The 25,885-nt window shown below is 39.2% G+C and overlaps 1 protein-coding gene across 1 annotated transcript in view; it reads right to left on the reverse strand.

Annotated features, from left to right (window-relative positions):
• The window catches only part of LRP1B (LDL receptor related protein 1B), a 1,143,506-nt gene that overhangs the window by 87,668 nt on the left and 1,029,953 nt on the right, over positions 1–25,885 (reverse strand). The window contains exons 64-67 of the mRNA XM_070731453.1: positions 20,624–20,740; positions 5,824–5,943; positions 2,755–2,874; positions 1,852–1,968 (exon numbers count right to left, since the gene is read on the reverse strand). Of these exons, the coding sequence (XP_070587554.1) occupies positions 1,852–1,968; positions 2,755–2,874; positions 5,824–5,943; positions 20,624–20,740 (474 nt within the window). The remainder of the gene's footprint in view (positions 1–1,851; positions 1,969–2,754; positions 2,875–5,823; positions 5,944–20,623; positions 20,741–25,885) is intronic.

A 25,885-nucleotide genomic window follows, 5' to 3' on the forward strand; every position in this document is an offset into this window, starting at 1 on the left:
CTCGCACTTTAGCAAATGGGGAAAAAGTCCCAATATGTCACGTGATGGTGCCATGACGACACGAATTTGACACCCATGCCATACTTTAAAGTGAAATAAAATTCTTACTTCTTAAAAGCACAAAGAAAAGGGGCTGGACACAGTTTTTAGAGAATCATGGGTTTTCCACAAATTCATCCCTGCTGCTCCATGTGAGATGAATTGGTCTGAAAAATGTTTATTTCAAGTCATCCCCTGAAATTTATAGTCAAGTGAATCATTGGTATCTAAGTTGAACACTTTAGTTATTATGTTCCTCTTCATATAATTAGAAAAGGTAGAACTGAAATTTATTCCCTGTATAGCTGAAATACAAAAATAACTTGGGATGCCAAAAGCAGGATAAAAAAAAATCTTGCAAACATTCTAATAATCTGCTGGAATCAAGGCATCCAAGTTAAGTATAGCTATAGTACCCTTGCACTATACCACCAAAAATTAGTCACAAAAATAGTGAAGTTGGTGTATTTCATTAAGATTAAAATAGATATGCAGTTTTATATAGTAACCTTTAATGCACTTTTGCTAAGTAGGATTGAATAAAGAGGTTTTAATATTTTGTTTATAGTTAACAGATGAGATATGAGAAGAAGAGATAAAATACTGTATTTTAAAAGAAGGTGATAAGTTATTAAAATTGTTTATGTATTAGGAGCTGTGATGTTCCTTCAATACACCAGGGTGATTCGACACAAAAATATGTAACCCTTCCCTAGTGCAGAGCTGAAGGGATTGGATACTGTAGCCTAGAGGATAATTCTCTGCATTACAAGGCAAAGGTTGCAGGTTCAAGTCCCAGTGGGTATGGCTAGCTGATGAGGCCAAAATAGATCTTCAAATTAATTTTCAAATTCAGCAAAAAAAAAGTGATATAAATATATATACAGTGATATCTTGTCATACAAATCCCTCATCATACAAACCTTTCGAGATACAAACCCGGGGTTTTAAGATTTTTTTGCCTCTTCTTCCAAACTATTTTCACCTTACAAACCCAAGCCGCCACCACTGGGATGCCCCACCTCCGGACTTCTGTTGCCAACGAAGTGCCCATTTTTGCACTGCTGGGATTCCCCTGAGGTTCCCCTCCATCGGAAACACCACCTCCAGACTTCCGTGTTTTTGCGATGCTGCAGGGGAATCCTGGCAGCGCAAAAATGGGCATTTTGCTGGCAATGGAAGTTTCGGAGGTGGGGTTTCCCAGCGAGGGGAGCCTCAGCGAAATCGCAGCATCACAAAAACACGGAAGTCTGGAGGTGGGGTTTCCCATGGAGGGGAGGCTCAGAGGAATCTCAGCAGCGCAAAAACGGGTGCTTCGGCTAGCAAAAGGGGTGAGTTTTGGGCTTGCACGCATTAATCACTTTTCCATTGATTCCTATGGGAAACATTGGTACAAACACCTTACAAATCTCATCCCAGAACCAATTAAGTTTGTAAGATGAGGTATCACTGTATAAATATATATATATATATCTTCTGTACTTTCCAATTTTTAAATTTTAAATTGTTACATCTTTTTAATTTAGATTAGTTTTTATGTTTTCAATTCTAATGTTTCATGAAATTATTATAAAATTGGGAATTATTTAAGTCTTCATAATATTTTAATGCTAGAACATTTTAAGAAAAAATAAATTATTAAAATAGAAAAACTAATCAACAGATTTGATCTTTAATATTATTAATTATTTATCTATAATATTAAGGTAAAATAAATGTCATTTAAAAATAGCAGAAATAGAGACTAAAGCAGTGGGTTTTTCTTTTTTAATAGAATGATTTACAAACGTATAGTCGTATGACATTACTTACTGCAGTTTTCTTCATCAGAATTGTCACCACAATCATTTTGACTGTCACATCGCCAGTGATCTGGAATGCAGTTGCTATTCTTACACTGGTATTCATGAGGACCACATGTCTTTTTATCTGTCACAAAAAATTATACTATTTTTGTTAACATACTTCTAAGTATGCATGACTAGAAATAAGAAAAATGCATTGAAAATCACCAGTTACTACATTTTAAACTACATTTCAATATTAGAAGCAATACAGTACTAAATAAAGAATCACATTACAATGCAAACTTTATTAGGAGAAGGGGAGAGAAAAAGAGAAAAAAAAATTAATTTGGGATTGAATCTTTGCTTCTGACTTGCATCAGTATAAATTAAGTAAACTTTGTAATAAACCAATTTTGGTCAATTAAAACCCTTTTAAATACACTGTTATTTTGGCATTGAAATGCACTAAGAAATAATACAGCAAAACGTGTTATCCTCAATCTTTCATGGAATGTATAAATCTATCTGACAGAATGTAAATAACCAAACGTTTAATGTATTAACATTATTACGGTATTGCATTATAATGTAAGCAAATGTAAGGAGACGAAACAAATGATCAACAGCAAGGTGCATAAATTCAGTTACGCTGGCAATGAGTGCAGAGTTGGAAAATCTGAAGTTAGGGACAAATCGTTAAAATCAGACTAGAAGTCCTCCAAGGTCCCTTCCAATTCTGTTATTTTGTTATTCTGGTAAGAATTAATCTATGGGATCATAATCAATAAAAAAAACCCCAGTCTTCTGATTGATGGGCAGCCATATATATTCTTCAGGTTGATAGCCAATAATGTTACTTTTCTAAATATACCAATTTTGAATTAAAAAAGAAAAACATAGGGAAAATCATATTGTTTATAGAACTCACCACAATTTGCTTCATCAGACCCATCAGCACAGTCTGGGTCCTCATCGCACACCCACAGTTTAGAAATACAATGCTTTGTGGTTTTACACTGAAAATGGTCAGGAGAACAGCTGTTTTCCGCTTTTTTTTAAAAAAGAGGGAAGACATGTATTTATAAATCAAATTAAAATGATCAATATCTTAATATCAACAAGAGTTTTTAAATTCTATATTTTAATGCCTTTTTAACGCAGATATTGAAAATAAACCATTACAGTACTTCAAAATAATTTATCAAAATATATTCAGCAATATACTTCATTGCAAGATATAATATTTTAAAGAAATATATTACATTTTATTAATATAAGGAAACATTAATATATCATTTTCTAGTGAATTTAAATCTATTATTAACTGATACATTTTTGTGTGTGTGACTTTCAGTCAGTTTTTGACTTAGGGTGACTGCCTGGACCAATCCCTGCTGTTTTCATAACAAGGGTTTTCTTCTTTTGAAATTGCCATTCTCTTTTTCCTGGGGCAGAAACAAAGTGATTTGCCCAAGGTCGCACAGCTGGCTTTGTGCCTAAGGCAGGACTAGGACTTATAGCCTCTTGGTTTCCAGCCTAGTACCTTAACCAATACCCTAACTTACTCTTATACACGGTTACTCAAAAGTAAATCAAATTGGATGCATTTGTTCCCATGATATAGTATACTACTTTTAATTATTTTTACTTTAGTATAATTTAGTAATTTAATCTATTTTTAGAATTTGATTTTGACTAGACATGTGGAAAATAGCATAAATAAACTACATAAAATATTCTTTTGCATGTTTCCTATCATAGTGCATTGACTTTTGCAAAAGCCGGCAGTATTTGTCCAACATCTGCATCTTAACACTTAGATTAGGCCATATATTGTTTCTTACCATGGATAATCCCATATAGCCAGCTGAATATTATTCCCTTTGTGTTAAATACTACCATTATATTATAAAATTATGCTTCAACCTGTTTGGTGGTATCTTTTACATGAATTTAGAGACTAAAGGGCCCTGGATAATTTAAAAGTATAATTGCATACAAAGCAGACTGATGATGCCAGAGCTTAAACCAATCAATAACCTGACCTGGAGATTTCATGTAAAAGTTGGGAAAAAAGAGGGCAAGTGTTAAGCTCCGTGGAATCCCATAGATAAAAGGCTCTCAATTCCTTCTTATCAATATTATTATTCCTATCAATATTAACTGACTATAGAGAAAGGTAAATAGCATCCAGAAGTATACTGTAATGGTGGGTTGTAAATAATTTTGTCAATGATAAGTGTGCATGCTGGTGTGCACAATACTTTTGTGCATGCACGGAAGCTTCTGTACATGCACAGAAGCATCCCGGGTGGGTGGGCGGAGCCTACCACCTCTATCGGTTCTAAGAACCGGTACGAACCGGGACAAACCCACGTCTGGCATACTGCAATCAATAATACTGAAAGCTGCTAAATCCAGAATTCATTGAGGCATACTGGTTTCTTGAGGAAGGGGCATAGTGCCTCTTCCTTTAAAAGCTGATGTGTTTCTGTAACCAATCTTCCTCTACAGGGTTTCACATTCAGTTATATACAGCACCGGGCCACTGAGAGTCCTCAACAATTTATGAATGACAACAACCATCCCTTCCTACTTTCTTAGATCCTTGGCTAATGCAAAACTTATAAATTGGGAAGGTGCATTTCTGATCCCAAATCTGGCTAAGTATATTTCTATCAAAGGTCTCAGTTATATATATTAGTTTGGCTGTTTTATCCATGTAGACATTTCCATGTGAAGATTTATTGCAAGCCAATTTGATATTCAGAAGCAACATCAGAAGTCCAAGGCCCCTGAGGATTTGATAATCCATTGTGGAATATAATACTGAGGCCTCAACATTGGACTACTCTTTAACTAGCAGTCTCAGGATACCGAGGAAAGGTCACCCTCAGATTTCTACCATACATATCCTTGCTTGTCACATTTGCAATACAGTGTTCCCTCGATTTTCACGGGTTCGAACTTCGCGAAAAGTCTATACCACGGTTTTTCAAAAATATTAATTAAAAAATACTTTGCAGTTTTTCCCCCTATACCACGTTTTTTCCCACCTGATTACGTCATATGTCACTGCCAAACATTCGTCCACCTTTAATAAATATTTTTTTTAATAAACTTTAATAAATAAATATGGTGAGTAATAATCTAAGTGGTTGCTAAGGGAATGGGAAATCACAATTTAGGGGTTTAAAGTGTTAAGGGAAGGCTTGTGATACTGTTCATAGCCAAAAATAGTGTATTTACTTTTGCATCTCTACTTCGCGGAAATTCGACTTTTGCGGGCGGTCTCAAAACGCATCCCCCGCGAAAAGTGAGGGAACACTGTATTTTTATCTGCCTTTTCCTCCAACTTTCTCCTATTCCTTGTTCTCCACTCCCAAGAGAAAAGACTCTTAACTCTCATTCCTTCACCCATTCACTATTCTCACCCCACCGACAATCAACCTACACAAACAATTATAGCTACTCTAATCCTTCATAAAAACAGCAGCTACGCCATTTGATCATTCCTGCATTCATGCACTCATCAGCTTGAATGGTGTCAGATTCTGTGGCAGTTCTACTATCCATCCCATAATCCCATAACAACCTTCCCATCCTAGGTGTAGAAAAAGATTACAGTCATAGGTGGCTGCTTGGGTAACAAAGACTGTAATTCAGAGGTCCATCACATCAGTGCCCAGGGGTCAACATAAATGGCAGCTAGCCAAAGCCATTGGAAACATCCAAATAATTTAAGTAGGGCCTTAGAAAAATCATGCGCCAGCTTCTTTAATCGCTCCAGTTCCTTACTACATGAAGGTCCCTCAAATTTTCCTCTCCCTGGCAAGAAAAGTATTGTATGGATCTAGGAAACCATCTATATATTTAAAATATTTATGTTTCCTGGAATCATCTTTAGCTTTTTGTTTTATAACTTTTGGTTCATGTGCCATGATTGTTATGTTTGAGAAGATTTTTGAATTTTTACATATTTAAGAAAATGACTTACGACAATCTCTTTCATCTTCTTCATCACCACAATTATCTTGTCCATTACACCTGAGATTTATTGGGATACATTTCTGATTCTTTGTGCACTTAAATTGACCTGGTAAGCAAACATGTGTATCTAGAAGTTGGAGATGGGGAAAGAAAAGAAGGTAGCTAGATTAAACATAGGCATACAAATAATCCTAATATCATATTATTTTAATAAATAAATAAATATTTTTATTAATCATTAATCAAGTTATTATAATTTAATCATTAAAATTATAATTAATAATAAAAATGTATAATAAAAAGGCAATTTTTGTTAGAAATTTATCATACAGCATTATGCTAACACTACTTTAAAAAGTACAAAATGGATTTCTTGCTATAAAGTGTTGTTGTTATTATTATTATTATCATTATTGCTATCATCATCATTATAATTATCATTATTATTATTAATTAATTAACCCGGGGTGACTCACAACAATAATATAAACAATATAAGTACAAATCTAATAATTGAAACTGTGACTAAAACCCCATCATCTTAAAAAACAATTAATATATCACAATCATATCCACACATAAATTTAATGGTCAGAACGGGGGAGGGATGTACTAGTTGCCCCATGCCTGGTGACATAGATGGGTCTTAAGGCTCTTGCGAAAGGTGAGGACGGTGGGGGCAGTTCAAATCTCTGGAGGGAGCTGATTCTAGAGGGCTGGGGGGGTTGTTGTACAAGTACTAGTAAAATAATAGTATAGAATCTAAATAGTAATGAATTATGAAAGCATTTGCAAAATGGTTGTACAAGTAGAATAAATAGAACAGGATTGGAAGGAACCTTGGATGTCGTCCAGGTCAACCCATTGTTTAAGCAGAGACCATATACCATTCTGGACATATAGTTGTCCAATCTCTTCTTAAAAACCTCCAGTGACGTTGCATCCATAACTGCTGGGTGAAAGTTGTTCCACTGATTAATTGTTCTCACTGTCAGAAAATTCTTCCTTAGTTCTAGGTTGGATCACTCTTTCATGATTACATATTGTTCTTTGACTGCCCCTCAAGTACTAGAAGACTGGGTTTCCTTCCTTCCTTCCCTTCCTTCCTTCCTTCCTTTTTCATTTCATTTCATTTCATTTATATGCTGCTCACTCTGAAACAGACTCTGAGTGGCTAACAATGGTTATAAATACAATACAAGTAAAAAAGAAGTTTAAAAAAATCAATAAAATCACATATTGAAATAAACCCAGAGGCAGGGTTAGGTGAGAACGGTACCTTTATTCAGCTCAGAAAAGGTAAGTGACTTTCAGCTAGTACCGTCTGCTCTACCTGGGAGAAACCGCTCCTTTTATACATTTGCGGTTCCCGCCAAAGCAAGAGCAGCCGCGTCTGAGCCAATCAGGAGCGACTTCCTGATTCTAGCTCAGACAGCGCTTTAACAAGGAACAAACTATTTACAGAGATACAAGGTAGCCATTAAAGGATACAACACCCCTCCCTCCTTAGTTTGGATACATCCATCACGAAAGCCATGTGACGAAGTCGTCCAATCTGCCGGGTCTCCGCGAGGCTCGCTCCGACCTGCGCAGTTCAGTTGCGTCCTCGCTACTGACGATGGAGGTCGGCTCGCTGTTGCTCCCCCGGCGCAGCTGGGGCCTGTTTTGGGCTCCAGCCTGCTGATTCGGCCTGGTAGGCACAACGCTGACTTCGGAGGAGGAAGATGGTTCGGCGTCGCTGGAGGATTCTCCCTGACCCAATAAGTCCATTTGAATGTCTAGTAAATTGGGTTGCGTGTTAAAGTCTGTTGAAATGGGAGAGTCTGTGTCATCGGTTTGCTCCAGGGAGTTTTCCATGTGTTTCCTTACGTGGTCAATGTGCCTCTTCCACATTCGACCATCCTCCAATTTTACAATATATGTTTTAGGAGCAGTTTGTTTAACAATAATTCCCTTCATCCAGTTTACACCCCCATCAAAAATTTTTACAAACACATTTTGTCCCAAATACATTTGTCTTTCAGGGTTTACATGCATTGGTTTATTTGTACAAAACCTTGGGTGTAACCTATCTAGTGGGGACCTTAGTTTCCTTCCCATTAGTAACTCAGCAGGGCTTACGTGCGTGTGAGTGTTTGGGGTAATGTGCTGGGTTAGCAAAAACTGGTCCAAATTCTGTTGTACATCATCAGGGCCTGACCTGCTCAATGCTTCTTTTGCCACGCGAACGTAGCGTTCTGCCAAGCCATTAGCCCAGGGCGAGTAAGGCGAGATGAGTGCATGTCTGACTCCTAGATTATCTAAGAACAATTCAAACTGCCTGGCCGTTAATTGTGGCCCATTGTCAGACACTAGGATATCAGGGCAACCATGGGTAGCAAACAATCTGCGCAGCACCTTAATGGTGGCACTTGTGGTTATGTTGTTCATTGCTATGATTTCCACCCATTTGGAAAATGCATCAACTACAATTAAGAAGTATTGTGACCCCACTGGCCCTGCAAAATCAATATGGACCCTGGACCATGGCCCCGCAGGTTGCTCCCACTCTGCTGGAGTTGTTTTTTTTTGGGGGGGGGGGTTAGGCCGTGATTCTTGGCATGGATCATATTTGGCTACCCAGTTTTCAATATCAGCATCCAAACCTGGCCACCATAAGTGCCCTCTAGCTAGGCCCTTCATCCTGACAATCCCAGGATGGCCCACATGTAACATTTCGAGTACCTTTACCCTTAGGCTTTTAGGAATGATCTCTCTATCCCCCCACAACAGACAACCTTTTACATATGACAATTCTAGTCTTTTGGTTTTGAAGTCACACAATTCAGGTTTCACAGAGTCATTTAGCCATCCCTTAAGTACACAGTTTACCACCTGTTTTAGGGTTGGATCTTGCTGCGTGTGTGCAGCCACCTCTTTTGCAGTAGTTAGTGGGTTGTCTTCGAGCTCTATCATGAAGACATCAGCAGATGGGGCAGGGTCCTCCACTAACTCTGCCATGGGGCACCTACTGAGACCATCTGCGTGGTTGATGGTTTTACCCCCTTTATGGATGAGCTCGTACTGGTATCCTGAGAGGAAAAGAGCCCATCTGATTAGTCTTGGGGACATGAATGGAGGAGTGGGCTTGTTTGGGGCTAAGAGACCTAGTAAAGGTTTGTGGTCGGTAACCAATTCAAAACTTCTCCCAAAAAGGTAATTATGAAACTTCTTCACCCCTGCCACTAAAACTAGAGCCTCCTTATCTAGTTGGCTATAATTTCTTTCTGTATTGGTCATCGTTCTGGAAAAGAAGGCAATTGGGGCCTCAGTATTATTGGGCAAAACGTGAGCTAAAACTCCTCCCACGCCGTAAGGGGAAGCGTCGCACGTAAGCCTGATGGGTAGCGAAGTACTATACCGGACTACCACACTTTTAGAAGTTAATAATTGTTTAATTTGTACAAAGGCTTCGTGCTCAGTTCTCCCCCATGTCCAAGGGTTTTCTTTCTGGAGTAAGCGGTGTAGAGGCTCTGCTGCTGTTGCCTTCTGTTTTAAAAAGACGGAGTAAAAGTTAAGAAGGCCTAAAAATGCTTGCAATTCAGTCTTATTTTGTGGCTCTGGGGCTTCTCTAATGACTCTCAGTTTCTCAGTCGTGGGGTGGATGCCTTCCTTATCGATTTTATAACCCAGGAATTCTACACTGTTGGTTCCCCAGACGCATTTATCAGGCTTAATTCTTAACCCTTTGTCCTGAAGTCTCTGAAGTACTTCCCTTATTCTTTTGTTGAGCTGTTCTTGGTTTTCCCCTGCAATTAAGATGTCATCAAAATAGAGAATGGCCCCATTTATCCCAGATAACAAACGTTCCATTATGCTTTGGAATATCCCTGGGGCTATGCTTACTCCAAACTGTAATCTGGTACATTTAAAGGCACCCCTGTGGGTCACAATTGTTTGCGCGTTTGCTGTCGGTTCATCGACAAGCAACTGCTGATAAGCTTGCGCGAGATCGATCTTTGCAAACCTCTTTCCTTCCCCCAGGGAGTGCAGGAGTTGTTGTACCACCGGAATGGGGTAAGGGTGGTGTTGGAGGGCTTTATTTAGCGTAGATTTATAGTCAGCGCAAACTCTTAAGGAGCCATCTGGTTTTAGAGGCGTGACTATGGGTGTTTCCCATGGTCCCTGCTCCACAGGAACTAAAATGCCTTGGCTTATGAGCTTATCCAGCTGCAGGTCAAGTTTGGGGAGGAGCGGGAGGGGTACCCTGCGAGGTTTGAGCCGGACAGGCGGGACCTTGGGGTCAATAGAAAACGAGATAGGGGGCCATTTATACGATCCCAGGGTGGGGCTAAACACTTCAGGGAACTCTTGTAAAAAGTTAGGCATGCTATCAGAGTTAACAGTACAAATACCAGAAATTTCAATTCCCAAAGGTTCCATCCAAGCCAACCCCAGGAGAGAGTGCTTAGCCCCTGTAACAACAATCATAGGCAGGGTACATTTAACATTCTTAAACACAATAGGTACATTCACTTTGCCCAGAACAGAGATTATCCCCCCTTGAAAATCTCTAATTACCAATGAGGTTTGCAATAGCTCAGATTTAGATAGGCTAGGCATGTACAATTTAAGCTTTTCCCACGGCATAATGGTGTATTTAGACCCCGTGTCAAGCTCCATAGAACATGGCTTGTTGTTTAGAAGTAGTGAAATTACAATTTTGCCCCCATTTTTTGTTGCCGTGTTATTTACGGAAAATTGAGTGTTACCTCTTGAGTAGTCGCGGTTAGCGGCTGAGTAGTTCTTTCGGCCCGAAAAACGGAAAGGTCGGTTTTCTCGCGGTTGAGGTGTTTGATTCTGGGGTCGTTGATGGCGCGGAGTGGAGAAGGTTTCCTCCGGTGCAGATGCTCTGCAGGCTTCGGCGATGTGGCTGCGTCGGTTGCAGCGGCTGCATATGGCGTCCCGGAAGGGGCATCGTTGGCGCTGATGGTTTCCTCGGCAGCCGGCGCAGGGGGCGGCGGGGTGAGGAAATCTGTGTTGTCTCGGCTGGTCTTGCAGCAGGAAACAGCTGTCCTCATTGCGAGCTGGTGGGCTGAGGTCGTCTGGGTCCTCGGCGCGGGAAAACGTGGAGTCTATCTTGGCGATGATTTCTTTCCTTTCGTGATCCATCAGCTCTTTAGCAGCGGCGTCGGCGACCTCTGCGGTTTGTGCTAGCTTAATCACTGTTTGTAGGGTCGGTTCGTCTTCGGTGAGGAGTTTGTTCCTGACCGAGGCGTTTCTCATGCCAAAGACTAAGGCATCGGTGAGGCGAGCTTCTGGGTTGTCAAACTTGCATTTCGCAAGCACCGTTCGAAGTCGCGTTGCAAATTGGTTGATTGATTCCGTTTCGCGCTGAGCCATTCTGGAGAACTGGTGCCGGAAATCCATGGCTGGTTTTGTTGGCTTGAAATGGCTTGCGAACTTGGCTTGCAGGACGTCCCAAGCGACGGATCTTGCTGGCAGCGGGTCGGTGAGAGTCTGGGCGAGGGCGCGGATTTCTGGACCGCAGTAGTTTAGGAAGATGGCCCGTCTCCGATCGGCGTCGGCGTCCCGTATTCCTGCTGCCTCGAGGAAGATCTCGAAGTTGGCTAGTCGTCCCAGGAAGTCTTCTCGGGATCGAAGAACTCAGGAGCCCGGCCGATTTGGAGGTTGTTCATGTTGCACGCGTGGTTTCTTTCGTCCGTCGTCGCCAGTGAAATAAACCCAGAGGCAGGGTTAGGTGAGAACGGTACCTTTATTCAGCTCAGAAAAGGTAAGTGACTTTCAGCTAGTACCGTCTGCTCTACCTGGGAGAAACCGCTCCTTTTATACATTTGCGGTTCCCGCCAAAGCAAGAGCAGCCGCGTCTGAGCCAATCAGGAGCGACTTCCTGATTCTAGCTCAGACAGCGCTTTAACAAGGAACAAACTATTTACAGAGATACAAGGTAGCCATTACAGGATACAACACATATATCGTTAAAAAACCCATGCATACTAACAATCAATCTTAATTCCAGGACTGCCAGAAAAGCCAGGTTTTGACAGCTTTCCGGAAAACCGGTAAGGAGGAGATAATATGAATCTCTGGGGGCAGTTGATTCCACAGGGTCAAAGCTGCCACAGAGAAGGTTCTTCCCTGAGGTCCCGCCAACTAACACTGTTTGGTGGGATGGGACCTGGAGAAGGCTGACTCTGTGGGCCCTTATTGGCTGTAGCGAGGTATGAGGGAGGAGGCAGTCCTGTAAATAGTCTGGCTCTGAGCCATTATGGCTTTAAAGGTAAGAACCAATAACCAATGAATTGTGTTCGGAGACCAACTCGCAACCAATGCAGCTAGTGTAGAGATGGAGTAATATGGACGTACCTAGGTATACCTGTAATTGCACACGCCACTGCATTTTTTGATTGGATTCCTTGAGATTTGTTCTTGGAATTTGGTCCTAAAAATTGGTCTGCCTCCCCTCCCAGTTTAAAACATTTCAAAACAGCTAAGCCAGTTGTTTTCCAAACACTCTTCCTTATTATTGTGAGGTATAGGCCATTCCCTGCCAGAAGCCCTTCATGTAGGTAATATGAACCATGGTCTAGATATCCAAAGTTCTCTCAATGGCACAATTATTTAAGGCAGCGGTTTATTCCTTGGTTCCCTAATTAGATGTTGATCTTCCATTGGAAATACAGGTGAAAGCACTACCTCCTGTCTCTTTGGCATTCGTGCCAGCTGCTCATTTTATCTTAAAATTGTTTTCAGGCTTTGTTGTATCATTCATTCCGAAATGAAAGAGGAGAAAGGAACAATAATCTGTGGGCTTTATTATTTTAGTAAGCCTCTCAAACACATCTTTGATCTTTGCTCCAGGAAGACAGCATATGTCCCTTGATAGATTGTCTTGTCTACAGATTGCTAATTTCATTCCTCTGAGAAGTGAACCTCCTATCACCAACTCACACCATTTTTCCCTTGGGTGAAAAATCCCTTTTCTTCCTATCAGTAACATGCTTGATTATGTTCCTTCACCAATAATATATCTGCATATTATCTTCTAAGGGGAGGAAATGAAATTGATTGTTTAGCTCAAGCAGGGATGGACTGAATAAGATGGACTGCAGGGATATTGAAAAAAATGTGGAATAGAACCAAAAGTACTGACTAAAAGTGAAATTCAAGCAGAACAAAATAAAATTCAGGAAAAATTAAAAGCAAAAGAGGACTATACAGAAGAGGAGTTGACTGAAGGGTCTACTATATATGAGAAAGAAGAAGAAGAAAAGATTGCTAGAAATGAAATTAAGACTATGAATCATAGTAATGATTTTTTTACAGATGATTACAAACATTATGAAAATTATGATTTTGGAAGTCATGAATATGTTGACAGGAGTGATGAATTTATTGATTTTACTGAAAACAGTACTGACAATTTTATTAATAAGGGGCAAAGAAGCCTAATGAGAAGGGGAATAGGAATATAGAGAAAGATTAGCCAGAGAGATAAAAAGAAAAGTGAAAAGAAAGGGGAAAAGAAAGAAGTTAAGAAGATAAGGTTGTGGGAATGCAGAAAATTTAAATATAAAAAGGGTAAAGGTGAAAAGACAGAAAATAAAGAATTAAGATTGTGTGAATGTAGAAAATTCAAGTATAAAAATGCTAAGGTTGAAAAAATGACAAAGATGGATGAAGAGCACTAATATAATACGCAGTGCTTTATTAGTTTTATGCTAACTTACCTTTGAATTTAAACATAATAAGTGTTAAATTAACATATTATAATGTACTAGGTGGTTTTCCTTTCCTTTTTTGAATATATTACTTGAGTAATTGAATTGAAATTAATTGAATTGAAATTTAAACATTTTTTCAGAGAGGCAAAATATGACATTCTTTGCTGTTAAATTACAAAATTATATATTTGAAGGACAGATATGAATTGTATTGGGACTAAGTGATTTAAAATAATATAATGGACATAATAATGTAATAATGAATAATGCAGTAATGTATTTTGAAAGCGATTATGTGTTTGAGATGATTATGATGATATAAAATTTAGATGGTTTGAGATAGAAATAGATAAATAATTGGAAGATGTAATAAACATCTTGAATCTCCAAAGACCTACACAAGGATCCTCTTTGTAGACTTCAGTTCAGCATTATATACCATCATTCCAGACATTCTTCTAACTAAACTAAATTAGATAGAGGTACCTGAACACACTTGTACAAAAAGGAAACAGTTGGTGAAGCTAAGCAGAATCACATTAGATACCTGTAAAATTAGCACAGCACCCCCTCCCCCAGGAATGTGTGCTCTTTCCACTTCTCTTTATATACCAATGATTGTATCTCAAACAATCCATCTGTTAAACTACTGAAGTTTGCAGGTGATACAACAGTGATGGTCTCATTTGAGACAATGATGAAATCTATCGGACCTGAGGGACTATGTGCATACTTCTTAAAAAAACCTCTCCTCAATTCTGGCTGAACCCCTAAGCATAATTTTCAAAATATCTTCTATAACTAGCTCCCTACCTAACCTCTGGTCTCCAGCCACAGTCATCCCTATTTTCAAAAAGGGTGATCCTAGCAATGTTGAAAATTATAGACCAATCTCCTTGACCTGCACCACTTGCAAAGTCACGGAATCCATCATTAACAATCCATTACACTCCACCTTGAAACAAATAACCTACTTTCCAACAAACAATTTGGTTTCAGAAAAAAATTATCCTGCTACCTGCAACTTTTATACTTAAAAACATATGGATTACCCAAATTGACCAGGGTAAATCAATTGATACAATCTACATAGACTTTTGCAAAGCCTTTGATTCAGTAGTTCACAACAAACTTCTTATAAAACTAAAATCTTATGGCATCTCAGGGCCACTGCACAATTGGATATCAGCGTTCCTATCAAATAGACAACAGGTGGTCAAAATAGGTAATGCCATATCTAATCCTGCTGCAGTTAACAGTGGCATTCCGCAAGGCAGTGTCCTAGAACCTACTCTCTTTATACTCTACATAAACGAACTCTGTGACAAGATTACAAGCAATTGTATTCTCTTTGCTGATGATATTAAGCTATTTAATACCTCTGATAATATTTCTACCTTTCAATAGGACCTTGACCATGTAGCTGAATGGTCTAATAACTGGCAACTCCAAATCTCATCCAACAAATGCTCTTTTTACACATTGGTAAAAAGAATCTGAATACTAAATACACACTTGGACTCGCAGAAAACCCTCACTCAGTCAAAGACCTTGGAGTACTCATTTCCAATGACCTAAGTGCCAGAGCCCATTGCAACAGCATTGCCAAAAAAGCACTAAGAGTCACAAACTTAATTCTACGCAGCTTCTTTAGAAACACTGATCTACTAACTAGAGCATACAAACATTTGTCAGACCAATTCTTGAACACAGCTCACCTGTATGGAATCCACACTGCATAAAAGACATTAATACAATTGAAGGAGTCCAGAAATACTTCACAAGAAGAGTCCTACACTCCTCCTCACGCAACAAATTACCTTACTCCTCCAGACTTCAATTACTATGTTTAGAAAATTTACAGCTACGCCGCCTCCAAACTGATTTAACTGTTGTTCATAAAATCATACATCATAATGTACTCCCTGGTAGCAACTACTTCACCTTTAACAACAACAACACAAGAGCACGCAATAGATACAAATTAAATGTAAATTGCTCCAAACTAGACTGCAGAAAATACGATTTCAGCAATAGAGTGGTCAACGCCTGGAAATCACTACTGGACTCTGTTGTTTCTTCCCCCAATCCCAAAATCTTCAACCTTACATTATCTACAATAGACCTCTCCCCTTTTCTAAGAGGTCTGTAAGGGGTGGGGATAAGTTCACCTTTGTGCCTACCGTTCCTGTCCTAATGTCTTTTTATCTTTTCTATCTCTACTTTATACTTATATTATGCTAAACATACTATAATACAATACTATATTTGTATGACAAATAAAGTAAATAAATAAAAATAAATAAAACATACGAATGGGAGATTAAACAACTAGCCTTGTGGTACGACTGGAACAATCTGGAACTGAACACATTCAAAACTGTAGAAATGATGGTAGACTTTAGGAGAAACCCTCTCATCTTATCATCTCTTACAGTACTAGATAACATAGTATCAACACTAGAGACCTTCAAATTTCTAGGTTCCATCATATTTCAAGACCTAAAATGGTCACCTAACATCAAAAATATTATCAAAAAAACACAACAAAGAATGTTCTTTCTGCCTCTGTGGAGGAATTGCTGAGTCTGTCAACTACATCTCTATAACTGTCTGGTTTGGTTTCAAAGACTCCAGAGGATAATCAGAACTGTAGAAAAAACAATTACTGCCAACCTGCCTTCTACTGAGGAGCTGTATACTGCACAAGTCAAAAAGAGGGCTGTGAAAATATTTACAGATCCCTCGCATCCTTGACATAAACTGTCCCCTCAATTTATGTCTCTACCCTCAAAATGACACTATAGGACATTGCACACCAGAACAACTAGACACAAGAACAGGGTTTTTTTTCCTGGACACCATCACTCTGCATTATTACACTGCTAACCAGAGCATACAAAACATATGCTAGACTAATTCACGAATACAGCTCACCTATGTGGAACCCGCACTGCATTTCGGACATTAATACAATCGAGAGAGTCCAGAAATATTTCACAAGAAGAGTCCTACACTCTGCTGTGCACAACAAAATACATTATTCTACCAGACTTGAAATTTGGGGCTTAGATAGTTTAGAGTTACGTCACCTTCATTATGCTCTAAAGGTTGTTCATAAATTATGTACCACAATGTCCTACCTGTCAATGAATACTTCACCTTCATCCACAATAATACACAAGCACACAATAGATTCAAACTCAATATAAATTGCTCCAAACTCAATTGTATAAAATACGATTTCAGCAGCAGAGTGGTCAATGCCTGGAATGTACTACCTGACTCTGTGTTTTCTCCAAAAACTTTAACCTTAGACTGTCTATAGTCGACCTCACCCCATACCTAAGAGGAATGTAAGGAGCATGCATAAGTGCATCATTGTGCCCTGTCTTACTGTCATTGTCCAAATTTACCTGTACCTACTTTGCTTATGTTTATGTTTATACCAATACCTGACAATGTATTGTCAATGCTTGACCAAATAAATAAATAAATATATAAATAAGTATGTAAATAAGTAACCTCAACACTGTCAAACTTTTCACCAATTCTGCATTCCATAACAACCCCATGGACAACATTCCTCCAGGCCTTCCTGTCCTCTACCATCCTCTGGAGTCCATTTAATTTCATGCCTACTGCTGCAGCGACTCCATCCAGCCACCTCATTCTCTATCATCCCCTTCTTTTTTTGCCCCAAGTCTTTCCCAGCTTTAGGCTCTTCTCCAGTGAGTCCTCCTTTCTCAATATGCAAAGTCTTCATTACTATTACTATTAATCTTCTCATCGTTCCTATCACCCGTCTCCTCCCACTTATGACTGCATGACTGTAATTTTGTTGCTTGCATCCTTATGATTCATATTGTTTCCCAGTATGATTTGATTGCTTATTTGTTCACTATGACTATCATTATATGTTGTTCCTTATGATTCTTGACAAATGTATCTTGTCTTTTTATGTACACTGAGAACATATGCACCAAAGACAAATTCCTTGTGTGTCCAGTTACACTTGGCCAATAAACAATTCTATTATATTTAGCTGAAGTTTCTCATTTTGCTGCTTGAATTTCACAGTGGCTAGACTTAGCTCTAGATCCTTTACTTTTTCCTTCAGTAATTCATTTAGTTTACATTCAGTAGGTATATAATTTATGTCTTAAATGGGCAAAAATACATATATGGCACATATTTTGCAAATCACAACAATGTTAGACTTTTTAAAAAATGAATATGTGTTTTTCTATGAATGCTATTTTTCTTGCAAATGGTCCCAATAGTTCCAATGTCCAATTTGGTTTATGTAGTGTTTTATTTGTTAAAAAACATTTTTTTCATATCCCATTTGTTTTTTAAAATTGATCATTGCTTCCTCTTGTGGATAATGTTGATATAACACTTAAATGTTAGTCTTTTGCTCCCTCTTATGGCTAGTGTTGAAGTAAACTTTATTTCAATCAGATCAGATCAAAGACAAATCAGATTACATTCAAAATATAGTTTGTAATCCTTCAGGATATAGTTTGTTATCCACAGAATGTAGAAGCAAAAATAATAAAAGGGAAAAGAAGGCTCTTAGTTTGCAGTTATTGTAAAATATTATAGAAAAATAGTGAATTCTTGCTCGCAGTAGTTACAAGTCAGGGTCTTTTTTCTTTTTAAAGCAATACTTCTAATTTTGCCTAATTTGTCTAATTTAATAGTGTTTGGATAACTTCTTTTTCATTTTAAAAATCTTAAAGATTTAGAAATGTAATTTGTTTAAATTAAAAATAATTAAAATTGTTTTATGAAGTAATTTAATTTTATGATAATAAATTGGTCTAATTTTTAATCATTGGATTCATCTTTTCTTTAATTTCTTTAAAAATTCAAAAACTTAAAAAATGTGTATTTAAAAATGTAATTAAATATTTTTTAAAAAACAGGTGTATGCAGGGTTTTAATTTTTTTAACAATCACTCTTGATATTAATGCTGAACTTATACCTAAAATTGAATACTCTGCTCTCTCTTGTGGCTAGTGTTTAATTTCCTCTTATGGCTAGCATTGAAATAAAACAGTTTGTTAATGTAAGTTGTCCCTATATTCCTCCTTCCTTTACTCCTATGCAGTGTTTGGTTGTCACTGTTTTGACATGTTGCATTCAGTGATGGGCTTCAAAAATTTTTACTACCATACTGTGGGCATGGCTGATTTTGTAGGTGTGGTTTGTCAGCCATGTGACTAGGTGGGAGTGGCTTGGCGATCATGTGACCCAGGGTGGCTTAAAGGTCATGTGACTGGCTTAAAGGTGGACAACTTGATGTTACTTACGTCAAAGGTTTGGGTTAGGGCGCCTGGCCTCTCCTTGCCTCAAAAAGATACAATTTGCCTATCTATTAACTATTACTGAACATTCAAAATATACTATTTACTTCTATGTATATATGCCATATGTGTACATACATATTACACACAGGCACACAAAAATATACGTTATCTACTATATAAACTGTATGTATATATACGCACGCATAGCTCTTCTAAAATTATACATATTCATTTACTGCAATAGGAAAAAAATACCTAAAGACCAGAAGGGAAAAACAGAAAAAAAATTCAAAAATTTTCTACTGGTTCTGCGTACCTGACCAAAACTATTCTTCTGGTTCTACTGTACCAGAGCCATAGGAGCCCATTACTAGTTGCATTGCTGTTTCATATTCCATTGCACCAATGTAATCACTGCTATTCTCAGCCATCATGCTATATGTCCCAATTACGTTGTGATGCCATTCCTTCTCCTCCTTCTGTTTCTTCCTTTGCTTCTTTAACTTTATTTTAACTTTTTTTCTTCTCTTTCTTCTCTACTCTAAGTACCTTCAGTTGTACATGTTGCCATGTTGCCACTGCTGTTGTCACTGCAAGTTATATCCATAGCAGAGATGGGATTTAGCAGGTTCTGACCAGTTCTGGAGAACCAGTAGCAGAAATTTTGAGTAGTTCAGAGAACCAGTGAATACTACCTCTGTTTGGCCCTATCCCCATCTAGTCTCTAGCTGATTGGGAAGAAATGGGGATTTTGCAATAGCCTTCCCCTGCAGTGGGGTGGGAATGGAGATTTCCCCTGCCATGCTCACCAAGCCATGCCCACCAAACCACACCCACCGAATCGGTAGTAAAAAATATTTGAATCCCACCACTGGCTTTACTACTGCTCAGTTGTAACTGACAATTGTGTGGCTGCAGCTGCTAGCACTGCCGCTTTTGCGCCCACTACCAATGCCACCACTTCCACCTTTACCCATCCTCCTATTTCCTTCTCGTTTTCCTTCTCCTTCCTTTACTTCTTTAAATTTTTAACTTTGTTTAACTTTACTTCTTTTAAATGATTTAAATTATTAAATTATGAAGATCAAGCTTTTCTAACACATAGTGGCAGCCATTTCTATATTGTGAAAGGGTCATCCTGTCTTGACATTTACATAAATATTGTTTTGTTTGCCTTCTTGTGTAAGAGTTGAGAATTTTCAAATCTAATTCTTTCCCAACTGTTAAGTTTTTTATACACACTAGTAGTGGCAGTAACAAATAATTAAAGATTTTAATTAATCAGAATCAAAACTCCAAATTAGCTTTATTTTTTAAAAAAATAATCAAATCTTTTACTCTTCTGCTGAACCAACATTAGATAGCATCATATCCAGTGATGGGCTTCTACGGGAATGGTCAGGAACGCTGTTCTGGTAGCAAAATTTGGAGCTCCACCCCAGAGCACCCAATTTGCACTGAAAGATGTTGAAGCAAAATGCATAAGCCACGCCCATGGGGTGATAATAAAAAGTTTGGTAGCCCATCACTGATCATATCTGACAGATACAATTCTTCAAATGTTACACTGATTTGTTGTAGGATGGTATACATCTCAAAACCTGTAAACATTTCTGATCAAAATTTCTTCCACACAAGCAACAATTTTCCTGAAGGTTAAATTGTTCCCTATATATTACATAAAGGAATGTTTTCAGCACATACACAGGAAGACAGTGAAAAATATTTTCTTAGTTGTCCAAGTATATCAATCATATAATGACTCACCACAATTAAGTTCATCTGAGCTATCTCCACAATCATTTTCCCCATCACATATAAAAGCTGGTAAAACACAGAGACCGGTTCCACACTGAAAACGTCCTGGTTGACATTTAAATTCAGCTGAAAAAAGAAAAGGAAGCTTTGAATACTACATATGTTGGGAATAAAATGCAATATGGGCTTTTCTAACATTTGCAAAACTTCTATGTAATGATGAAAGGCAATTAAATCATATGGTAAGAATTGATACAGATTCAAAAGTATACCTTTTATCAGCCTAATTAATCATAATGTTCTCTTCCAAGACAGTCATTTTTAATCATATAGAAATACAGTATTGAAAAACATAGTGTAATGTGTTTATGGTGTTATATTTCTAGAAATTTTAATCAATAATCTCCTTACTATACTGAATAACATGCTTTACCCATATTATCCTTGATTATAAGTTACATTTACTATACACCTCTTCCACCTGGCTGACCTTTGCTGATCTTAAAAAAAACCTAAGCTTGAACAAATTATTTTCCTGGGAAACAACCATGAAATCCCATGAAGCAAAAGTACAAAAAACCATAAATAAATAAATAAATTCTTAGGAGGAAAAAAAACCATAGCAAATAGTTAGATGTTTCTATACATGATTAGGAGGTGAGCATGACTCAAAAAGATCTAATATTTAAATGCAATAAATTAAATCAAAATGGTATCAAATGGTATGCTCTCTTTCTCATCAGTACCACATAAATCTAAATCTCTAAATTCTAGCTAGCCGTGCAGCGATGCCCTGCTCAATGGCTGTGGAGAGTAGGGCTTGGAAATTTGAAGGGTGCATCTGAATCATAGGGGTGTCAGTCATCACAGTCATGGATGGGACAGGGAACGGTTGGTTGATGCCTCTGGGACAACTGCTGGTGTGGTCTGCACCATGGCTACGCCTGAGGATGGTCCTCTAAATGAAAGCTGGGGCTGGGATGAAGCTAGAATGACAGGCGCCTGTGGAGTTTAAGCCCAGAGTTGGAATCAAATAGGGAGATCTAATGAGAGAAGACCACCCGAGGTGTCAGTCAGCCAGTCACCTTCTGGTTCACCTGGTGCCCAAGAGAGGATAGGGTGGAGGATTTATCCCATCTGCACCCCTCTCTCTCGAAGGTCTTGGATTTGGAGGGAGGGCAGTTGGGCAGCTCCAATCTCTAACATCAGCCTCCTAAGAAGTAGAAGGCCACACATCATCCAGGGGATGAGTCCCATTTGGAGCGCTTCTTAGTGTGCCCAGTAGAAGAGACCTTGGCCATGGCTGTGATGAAGGGTTGTGGCTGAGAGGCCTTGATATAAAAGAGGCTTCCCAACCATTCTGAATGCTGTTCAAAATGTTTGCACAACAGTAAAATGGACATCCATCTTTTTTATGCCTTTAAAAATGGCCACCCTACTAGAGGATGGCTGCCCGACATGGAAAATCCTCTCAAAATGCCTACTCATCACTTAGAGCTATTTTGGAATGGTGGAAAAGTTGAGAGAGTGTACGGGCAGAATTTGCTGCCCTGGACACAGTGTGGTTATTGATGGCTCATGGGCTCTAGTGGTCTGGGCAGAGGGACAGACAGAAGTGTATGAGCGTGAGGCTGAATCTGTCAGTCAGGGCAGTTAAGGCAGGCAATTCCGGTCATGCTACGAGCCGTGCCAGATTCAGTGACTCTTTTTTGTGGCTAACAAATGCAGCAGGGCCAGAACAGCAATTTAGTGGTCAGGTCACTCTTGTCCACGACCACAGTATGCTGCTGCAATATTAATTTTAGCTCCGAAAAGCAACCAATGACAGTGCTCAGAAGAATCCCTGCCATCACAGAGGAGACATACTGAAGAACATTGGGGTGGTGGTGGTGTTGAGTGTATGATCTACACAGCCAAGCCACAAGCCTAAGACAGATGGGGACAAAACTCCTACCACTGCTGCTGGAAAGGCGGAATCCCTTGACAGAATGAGGGGCCAGGTTCACAAATTGCTCAATGTCAGGCAGCGTGAGAAATCAGTGCTGCAGTTTGAGCAAAGCTCCTCTGCAATAAGGCTGGCTCTAGGCTGTCAGAGCAGAGCGGACAATTCACAATTTTCTGAATTAAAGATGACACAAGATGAATCTAACTGTCACATAGGAATGAATTGACCATATCAGTTCAGTCTGAGGACTGAGTCATAACAGGGGACGCCAGACAATGCGGAGCATTTAAATTAAAATTAATAAACTCAGCCTTCACCTGATTGGATGTGGTCAACCCATCCTGGATGATTGTTCTACCTACTATGGAGAATATAAAATCTAGGACAATGATGGCAAACCTATGGCATGCATGCCACAGGTGGCAGGTGGCGCTATATATGAGGATACATGAGGTGTTGCCCTCTGTCAGCTCCAACACACATGCATTCACCAGCCAGCTAATTTCTGCCTTCTTTTTTTGGCCCTTTTTGCTCTTCCTAAACTTTAGGAAAGCTTTCAGAACACTGGGGATAGCAAAAAAATATATGGGTGAACAGGCCTACCTGTACATAAGTGCACTGATGTGCCTATCGTCCCCTGTCCAATCTTCTTTCCTCATCTCATATCTCATACATTTTCTCTCCTTTCCTCCAACCTCTCTTCTTTCTTACTTTCTATCATTAGTATATATATTACTTAATGTATATTCTCCTTCATATGTATTGTATATTGGACAAAGAATAAATAAATAATAATAATAATAATAATAATAATAATAATAATAATAATATATGGAGGCTTCAATGAGGCCTGTGCACATGTGCAGGGTGGCAGTGTGAGGATTGTGTGCACATGTGTGGGAACATTGTATTATGGGTGTGGGCACATGCGCACATGCTTTCACGCACCCGTACCCTAAAAAGGTTCATCATCATTGATCTAAGAATTCTCATTTATGTTGAATTATTTTGAACTGTTAACAATTCCAAAACTACCTAACATAAATAAAGAAAAGATATAATTTATATGCTGAAATGATATGGAATTTGTTGCTCTTAGTTATTGCTATTGTGGAATGGATCTGCAGGTCTTTTTCTAAACCATCTTAAGTTTATGAGTAGTCTCATAAAAGTAATCTCATGACTGATAACTCTGTTTAATGAAAAAGGATTCATTGCCGTGACTTGAAACAGTTTTCCTTTTCAATACTTCTGAAGCATTAATTGCAAAAGGTAATTAAGAGCACCTAGTTTCTCCCTAGGTAATCTAGATTTGAATGAAAGAGACCACTTCTTACTTTGAATTTAAATTATAGCGAAGATGAAGGGTATTGAGAGGCATTTTGTATCTTTTACATAAAAATAGATTTTTTTTCTCTACCCAATGATTAGTGTACTAGACTTAGCTATATCTTAAAGTAATGTTTATTTTAGCAGAGGAAATTCCCACTCTCTTGAGTATCCTACCCATTTTACTGTTTTCAGGGAATGAGTTTACTGAATAAGTGAACAGGAAAAGCTAAGATAGCTTTCCAAGAGAGTGAAACAACAACCACAAGCAACCATGTATTCTGAATGGCTGCTTGCTCAACCACGAGGGTTAGAAAACCAATCTCTAAAGCAGCTTCATTGATGTGGATAAAAGAATGGATCAATCTTGATAATAAACGAATTTTACAATTGGAAGGTCATGATTTGGATAAAGGTTGGCATGCCTACTTATGGGACATAGGGGATAAAATACCAAAATATTTTAATAGGCATCTAATCAGACAGTCTTTACTCAAAACATGGAAAGAGATAAGACATAAACATTATATAAAAATACCAAATTGGCTATCCACAATGGAAGCTCTAATATACCCAAATACAATAGAACTGACAAAAAAAATTAAATATAAAGAAATATTAGATACAAACTGTAAACTCAAAAGTAGGGAAGAATTAATAATACAAAATATAAATATAGATTGGTGGACATACCTACAAATTCAATCTATATATAAAAAGGATATGGAACAATCAGGAATAGAAAGAATTACCCAATCACTAGATAAACTATTGACAGGCCCGGAAGAAAAAGCAATATATAAAATATATAAATATCTGATAGAATATGAAAGACCAGAGGAGATAGTAAAAGGTACAATGATTGCCTGGGCGAAAAATGTAGGCCATAATATATATATAGAGGAATGGGAACAGATTTGGAAGATAAATATTAAATTAACAAAATCCACAATATATAAAGAAAACCAATATAAAATGCTATACAGTGATCCCCCGTTTATTGCGTCCCCAACCATTGCGAATAGGGTACTTCGCTATTTTTCAACCCGGAAGTCAAAAATACCATCTACGCATGCGTGCCGGGCACGCATGCGTAGATGGCAGCGGCTTCCCTGGGTCTTCCCCCTCTTGCTGGCGTCAGCGAGGAGTTTCCCCACCGCCCACGCAAACTCCTCGCTGCCGCCCGCCCTTCGCCCGCCCACGCCGTTCATTCTCGCCGCACGGGCCTGTCCACGCTGTCTCTCGGCGCTTTCCAGCTGAGTCCGGGAGCGAACTCGCTCCCCGACTCAGCTGGAAAGCGCCGAGAGACAGCGCCAAGGAACGGGCCTGTCCACGCTGTCTCTCGGCGCTTTCCAGCTGAGTCGGGGAGCGAGTTCGCTCCCGGACTCAGCACGAAAGCGCCGAGAGACAGCGCCCCCCGGACCCCCAACCCGGGTTTGGGGGGTGGTAGGAAGCTCCCATTGTTGGCGGAGACCTTTTAAAACACTCGCGCGGCTTCCAGGACTCGGTTTGGAAGCCGCGCGAGTGTTTTAAAAGGTCTCCGCCAACAATGGGAGCTTCCTACCACCACCCCCGAGCCCCCAACCCGGGTTTGGGGGGTGGTAGGAAGCTCCCATTGTTGGCGGAGACCTTTTAAAACACTCGCGCGGCTTCCAGGACTCGGTTTGGAAGCCGCGCGAGTGTTTTAAAAGGTCTCCGCCAACAATGGGAGCTTCGTAGCACCCCCCCCGAGCCCCCAACCCGGGTTTGGGGGGTGGTAGGAAGCTCCCATTGTTGGCGGAGACCTTTTAAAACACTCGCGCGGCTTCCAGGACTCGGTTTGGAAGCCGCGCGAGTGTTTTAAAAGGTCTCCGCCAACAATGGGAGCTTCGTAGCACCCCCCCCGAGCCCCCAACCCGGGTTTGGGGGGTGGTAGGAAGCTCCCATTGTTGGCGGAGACCTTTTAAAACACCCGCGCGACTTTCCAATGAGTCCCGAAGACAACGCGTTTGTCTTCG

Source organism: Erythrolamprus reginae, chromosome 1 (genome assembly GCF_031021105.1).
Source record: "Erythrolamprus reginae isolate rEryReg1 chromosome 1, rEryReg1.hap1, whole genome shotgun sequence".
Lineage (NCBI taxonomy): Eukaryota > Metazoa > Chordata > Lepidosauria > Squamata > Dipsadidae > Erythrolamprus > Erythrolamprus reginae.